Consider the following 7,299-nt stretch of genomic DNA (forward strand, 5'->3'; position numbering starts at 1 on the left):
ACTTTGGCCACACTGGGGCCAGGAATCTTGGTCAGAGCTGACAGCCCAGTGCTTGAATGGGAAGAGTTTGATTTCTGTGATAAACAGAAACTAAAAAATAAAATACTGGCTCCTTTCCCAGACATTCACATTGGCCCACTTCTGTTTCTCCCAGCCTACCTTCCCTACCCATATACCCTTCTCTGTGCCCATCTTAGGTTGGATGGGTCTTCTGGTGCCTAGAAAATTCTTTGGCCTTAAACGGAAGTCCCCAGTGATACCCCGAGGGAATGAAGTACAAAGACTGGCAAACTCTTAGGGGTAAGGGGTGGGGAGGACCTCTCATTTCTTCCAGGCTCCCATAGCACCTGGAAAAAAGACTAGTAGAATCACAGTAGATTCTCCTGCCAGAAATATTTCATCCTGCCTTTTTATGAGCAAGGGAACAAAGCTGAACAATCTATTACAATAAGATTACAAAAATCAGAGCACAGCACAAGGGTATGGGGCTACTTGGGTATCTGACTTGAAGTTAACACTTTACTACTCAGTTAAGGCACACGTCTCCTGGAGGCTCAGTTTTGAACCTGTCAGATTCATGGGCTTTTTGTGTCAACAGAGTTTGATTTCCATGATAAACAGAAACTAAAAAATAAAAATATTCAGTATATTGAGGTAAGCATCCTGGCCACTTCCCCTCCCTACTTTATAAATTAACCTGTACTTTATGATGTTTTAAGTTTGACGCATGGTCCATAGAAAGTGAAAATCCACTACTTTGTTTGTGCCAGAGAGGTGAGGTTTCTCTGACTCACTCATAATCACCCAGAGGCAGAGAGAACCAGTCCAGTTCACTCCTTAAAGTAAGGATGGGTATCTCTTGCTGAAATAAGGATTCCTCAGAGAAATTAAAACTAGCCTGGGAATATGGGCATGAAAAACACCTAACTCCAGCACCTGCTTCCTTTTGCCTATGGGACCCATAGAAAAAGCATCCCATAGAAAGATGCAAGAAGGGAAGGAACCCAGGTGTCCATCTATCAGTGATGGCTTTACATCTTGTCCCAAGAATTTGATTGAAGACCAAATGACTCCTCTCAGGTAGCAGGGATTGCCCAGCATCATATACCTTAGAAACCAATGGCAGTCAATGGGTTAGAGGGGCTCCAAACACTATGCCACTGAATGGCCCTATCAGTATAGCCTTGGGAGGGAGAGTGGACCCTCATTCCAGGCATACACTGGAATCACATTTTAGTTCCTGAGAAATTTTTATTTTTCCTGGTAAGTGAAAAATGAGGGCAATAAATACAACATTTTTTAAATGTCAGCTCTGTGAGGGGGTTCTGTTTGCTATTTATTTTTCTAAATTGGTCACAGCTTGATAGAAAGAATCTAAATTTCTTTTCAATGCCTTTTAAAATTAGATTCAACTCTATTACTTTGAACAGCTTTCCCAGTGTGTTTCAACTGCAGAGGATGACTTTGTTTATAACAATCAGATTTATCTTTACTTTTTCTTATAAAGGACAAATTGGTTTTGAGTTATTACAACTCCAAGGGAATGTTTGCAATTACTTGTCTTAAAATGTCAATAAGACATTCATTTCCCAGAGTTTAAGTCTATCTGAGATCTGTAGCAAATGAAATGAGCATTGGTTCCAGTTCCAGATAGGCAGAGGGCATTAATCCTTGCCTACCACCATTCACACCCTCTCTGACCACAGTGGCACTGTGGCCCGAGGAGTTAGCATCAGGACACCCCTAACCCTAAGACCAATGTGAGAATAGACTCCTTAAAGAGACATTAAGCAATAAACACCATCAGTATGGTTTTCATTGCAAAGGAGTTAGCCATACTCAGAATTATGCATCTGGAGTCAAGAGCTAGCATCAAATATTTTATATAGATATCAAGGTTGTTCAACAACCACTTCAAAGAGAGTGATATATTTGGCCTGAGAGCTTGTGGCAATGGTTCTCTACTGGGCCCAATAAGAGATCGGAGTTCAGGGTACCCCGCCCCCACCATTGGCAAGCATGCGCGAAAAGCGAGCAAAGATAAAGACTTTGGGAAAGTAGAGATGGGGCCCTGGCTGAAACCTGAGCCAAGCGGAGCGTACCTCTCAACGCCACTGAGCTGCATTTCCAGAATCACGGTGGAAAAATGCAGTCGGCACAGAAAGGAATTCCTGACCCTGCTGAGCAAAGGCATCTTTGCCGTAATTTCTCTGGATATAATAAAATCACATTTTAATCTTTTCTTAATTTTTTGACCTGGAAGTATTTATTTTTAACCCAGGTTCTTGAAGGGGATGATTATATAAGTAGTCATAGGTGTGCTTCCAAGGCTATCTGAGTATGTACTGATTGCTAGTTCTAGAGTGCATGGGTAAGCAGACTGTGCCCTCTGTGACAGTTCAGAAAAGCTTGTTCAAGTGCTAATACTATACGGACAACAGTGTGGTGACTGGGGGAGGGTGGAAGAAAGCATAGAGGGGATAAATGGTGATGGAAAAATTAAGTCAAAAAGGTAAAAAAATAAAGTGCTAATACTAAAAGGGTATTTTGTAACACTAGACGTTAGACTTTATGCTCAAAAGCTATAGTTTCAAATTCTAAGCTATGATCTGAAGTGTGTGTGTGTGTGTGTGTGTGTGTTTTCATTTCTAGTTTACTAGCTCTGGGGTCCAGAGCCAGCCAGTCAGGAGGAGCTGATTCCTGACTTGAGGTGATTGCCTTTGCTGCAGAAACCCATATTGCCTGCCTGGCCTGGCCTCCTTCCTTTGCACCTGCCGGTGTTCCCCAGGTGTTCTGTGCTCCTGCATAACTCTAGACTCCCCCACCCCTACCCCTGCCTCCCTAGGGTTTAAATTAGTTTCAAAGAGAAAGCCTGTATTATATACTGGAGCTTTGTCCATATGACTTGACGGAAGGGAGGAGCCCAATCTTCAACCATTTCTCCAGATTCCGTTAATTGACAGGTTCTCCTCTGAAATGGGCCACAGTTCTGCATTGCCGCCCGCTGTTGCACAGTAGAATCTTCTTTGTAGAGTAAAATGTCCATGTTATGGGGAATAGTTAAAATGACCAGATCTTTCCAGCATCCAAGCACAATTTAGCAAACTCTTTCTGAAAGGTGCCAGAGCTCTCAAGATTGATGAGAGCGTGATTCACAAGTGGAGTTTCTTTTTCGTAAGCTCTTAGCACCCTCTGGGAAAAGGAGAACGCATATTCCAGCACAGGAAGGCAGTGAGTTTAGTATCAAACAGAATGAGTTGAGACACGGAAAGAGCTATTACCACTAAGATCCTATGTTCTGTCTTAAAGCACTGCCTTCAGAAGGTAAGAAATGAACATGTGGAACACTCATGAGCTATAGGCAGGGGTGCAGGGGGAGACCCGCTTTGGAAACTAAAAATCATCCCACTAGAAATACATTCTTCCAGCATGCTAATCTTGGTTTAAGGGTAGTCAAAAAACTTAAGAGCAAACAACTCCCTTCACCCAACTCCACTTTCCTTTCCTCACTCCCCCAGGGCCTGGTTTTGAACTGTGTAACTCCAAAGGGGATACAGGTTGTATTATGTGTCATAACTGCCCCATATCTGCCACAGCTGGGATACCTTTGTAAACTAAAAGAGCAGTGCCTGTCTGTAAACTCTCTTAAGGCTGGAGTTTTAAAGAATCAGCAAGTTACTTGAGGTTTAAAAGTACCAGATAGAGACTTTACCCAGACACCTTCCAGTGCCTTCACCAAGCATCCTTGCTCCAGCCACAGTCATTGGGATTTTCCCGCCCACCCTGAGGACCATACAGATATGTGACTTTCCTGGACTCACATTCCCGGGTTGCCACCGCTCTCATTTCAACTTCTTCAGCTCTAAGCCACGCATTTTGCTGTGCCAGAGTAAGACGTGGTCCCTTCATTCAGCGAGATCATAATCAAGAGAGAATTAAAAGAAGATACAGTTAAAACATGGTAAATCCCATGAAAGGTATGAGAACGTCATGAGAGCAGTGACCCTTTATAGCACTACTGCACCCCCATATGTACCCCCAGTGTCGAGCATGGTGGCTGGCACATGGTAGGGGCTTCATAAATATTTGGAGAGAGGATGAGCTAAAGAGAAGAAATGGAAGAAGAGGGAAAAAGCAAAATAAAACAAAAAAGGACCGAGGCTGTCATCCCACAGAAAAAGGGGTCAGCTCTAAAGTATAAACCGAGGCCTTCTGATCCCAAGTCCACCTACTGACATGGAGTGTCAGTTTGGGTACTTTGAGTACAGGTTTTCATTCTTTGAAGCAGAGTCTCATTTTTTAGTAGAAGGGATTTAGAGATATCCTCTCACTAAAGCTGGGAAGGAGACCACAAAAGTAGCAACGTCCCCTATTGGGTTATCAGTGGAAATGTAATGCATTCCCGTGGACCCTGTTAGACTCACCCTCTAAGTCACTGTCTGGGTTATGGAAAAATGGAATCCATGCTTAGATAAGCCAGCAAATTCAAGTACTTGAAAGCTGTTATTTAAATTCAAGCCTTTTCTTCTTTCCAATTTTGGTCACTGAGAAAATGATTTTATATCCAAAAATGAAATCAAGGACAGCAAATTATCTAAATTATTCACACCAGAATTACTCAAATATGTTTGTTCTTTAGAATAATAGTAATTCAGGACTAGGTAATTGAAGGGTTCGGGGATGCTTGAATTAGTCTGATTGCATTCAGATAAATGCCTCAAATTAACATTTTACTTGGTATACATTCCGCTGTAATTATTCTGGATTTGTCCTGCAGAAAGTGTTCTTTTTAGTGTTTTTGACCACAGCATCCCTTATATTAAAGCAGAAATACTACACCTGTCCATTCACCTTCCTGTTTCTGAAATATTACTGGCATGTTGTCTGTTATCATCTCCTCTCCCATTTCCCTTTTTCATTTAGGTTTATACCTGTTTTATGTCCTGACTTTTTCAGCAGTGTTGTTTTTAAAGAAAGGGCTGATAAATGTGTGTATTTAATCCACCATGTTCAGTTGTAAGTCCTTAGAATATCTTAACCCGCTGGGTTTTTCTTTCATCTTCTCCCTTTCTTACCCATGGACAACTCTCTAAAGTTCTATTCAGAGGAATAAATAAAATTAAGAATTATAACTTTCAGATTGTGCCATTAATCAAACATTTACTAAAACACTAAGAATAGACCTCACAGTGTTTGTAAGTGAGCATGATTTTGAGGCCGTAAGACTCTGCTTGGGTTCTCCATCCAGATATGCCCTCCTGCTAGCAAGGACCGCCACCAGAGACAGCTCGGTTTTGTCTGGTGTAGCGATGAGAAGGAATTGGTAATATGGAGGCTCGCCCACCCTCAGAAGGTAGCTCCTCTCTGGAAGATTTTATACCCAGAATGGGACTAATATCCCATGAAAATGACTCCATCTACCCAGAGGGAAATTCACTTAAAAAACAAAACTGTTTCAAGGTTAGAGCTCATACTTCTTTCCACAGACTTACTAGTATCACATATTGAGGGGAAACAGCAGTACTGTTCCCTAGTTTCTTCTTTCCCCTGTAGATTTACCTAGTTGTGATCTTCTAACATATACTCCTCAGTAATCACACACACAACGAAAAAGCATCTTCTTTAAACTCTTCATAACTATTAAACTTATTGCAGAATAAAAGGTGTCACCAGTGAATCCATGTAAATAAAGTAGAAATATCTCATGTTTCCACTAGACCAGCAGTACTATCCTTTCTATTTTGTTTGTGATAAAATTCATTTGCCTGGATTCTAATCAGCGATTGGAATTGAGAATTAAAAAGTGTTCACTGTGTGTGTGTTATGACATGGCTCTTTTATTTTCCAAAAAGTGGTTTATATGAAAAGAGAATAATTTGCCTACTGGAATGAAGTGTTCTTCAGTGTGGTTTGTGTGAGGATGATTTTCATTTTTGGTCAACTGTTTAGTGGTATTGTCTTGTAACTTGACCATAGTTTTATCTAATTTTGGCCTCGTGGTTTCTCCTCTGCTTAGGCATAATGACATCAATAGAAAAATGAAGAAATCCTACAGTGTAAAGCACATTGCTGAGCCAGAGTCCAAAGAACTCTTCTTGTAAATCACTTTTTTTACTATCTCTCATTGCTGCCCTTTGGATACCTTTGGAAACTGGACTCTCCTCTGTGGAAATAGAACCATGAGAACAAAGCCTCACCAGCAGAAGAACAGAAATCAGGATGCCTTAAATTTATAGTAGGAGACTATAGAAGACACATTTTGGGGTGATATTTGTATATATAACTTGTTTTTAAAGAGATGCTGTTTAAAAGCATGACTGAGCAAATGGATGTTTTTAAGATTGGGTTGATTCAACCTGCCCACAGGACATTCACCAAGCCACTGATGTCGTTTTATATTTCACCAATTGCATGAGTGTTTGCTAATGTTTGAACTTCCCTTTCCCCATAATATGGGCAGTTTGGGCTCAGCATCTCCATGAGACGAGGCCAGTGGCATTGTTTCCTGTCAAGAGCGTTTTTCTGTCATTTCTACTTTTTGTATAAAGGAAATAAAACAATGTTAACAGCCACCTATAAGCTTGGGACACCTACTTTCTAATAAATCTGTGATGCTCTGATTTCTAAGGGACTCAGAGTATTTTGACTGCTGCTATTTTATTTCAGGAACAAACTGCCCAGTTTAGCTGTTTTCCCACAGGGATCAAGTAAAACATTCCAGTTTTCATTAAGTACTAAAGGATCAGACAAGTATATAAAATAAGTCAATTCCTCTGTCTTTTCAAATCACAGTGTTGACATGAGAAAACACTAATGACAACTAGGGATTTAGCCCCTTCTTGGATCACTTTTTTCTACCTCTAGCACATTATGAGGCCTGTCTAATCCCTTTAGGAGACAGTGTGGAGCCTGCATTTATAACAGCCCTATTGAAGTAGCTTTTTCAATCCATGTGAGCAGTAAGTTCCATGAGGTTTCATCCTATCGTGTAAAAACACATTTCTGTTGAAACTTCAAGAGTCTTATTTTCAAAGTGTTGGCAGAGCCTGCCTATAAGAAGCCCTATCAGATTTTAGTATGAAAGTACAATACATTCTTACCAGCAGGAAAGAGCACTGTATGCTGTGAACAGTTACTAGCAGTATTACTGCAGTCAAATGTGGACCATTCTAGACAAAATAGTGCTTGAGCTTCTAAGAGAGAATATATGGCAAGCACACATGAAATAGAGAACCCTGTATTTTCTGCTTGGTGCAGAGGAGGTGACGCTGGAATCACACCAAGAGCCAACCTTTGGGA

The 7,299-nt window shown here is 40.9% G+C and overlaps 1 protein-coding gene across 4 annotated transcripts in view; it reads left to right on the forward strand.

Moving 5' to 3' along the window:
* Nucleotides 1-6,637, forward strand: part of SNCAIP (synuclein alpha interacting protein) — a 139,362-nt gene extending 132,725 nt beyond the window's left edge. For 3 of the 4 annotated variants that reach the window (XM_087815512.1, XM_087815511.1, XM_016217761.2), the window contains exon 12: nucleotides 6,017-6,637. In XM_087815512.1, the coding sequence (XP_087671638.1) occupies nucleotides 6,017-6,101 (85 nt within the window). In that variant the 3' untranslated portion in view covers nucleotides 6,102-6,637. The remainder of the gene's footprint in view (nucleotides 1-6,016) is intronic. The other variant, XM_087815513.1, reaches the window with a different exon arrangement.
* The last annotated feature ends 662 nt before the right edge of the window (nucleotides 6,638-7,299 follow it).

Source organism: Miniopterus natalensis, chromosome 3 (assembly GCF_054644295.1).
Source record: "Miniopterus natalensis isolate mMinNat1 chromosome 3, mMinNat1.hap1, whole genome shotgun sequence".
In the NCBI taxonomy this organism is placed as follows: Eukaryota; Metazoa; Chordata; class Mammalia; order Chiroptera; family Miniopteridae; genus Miniopterus; species Miniopterus natalensis.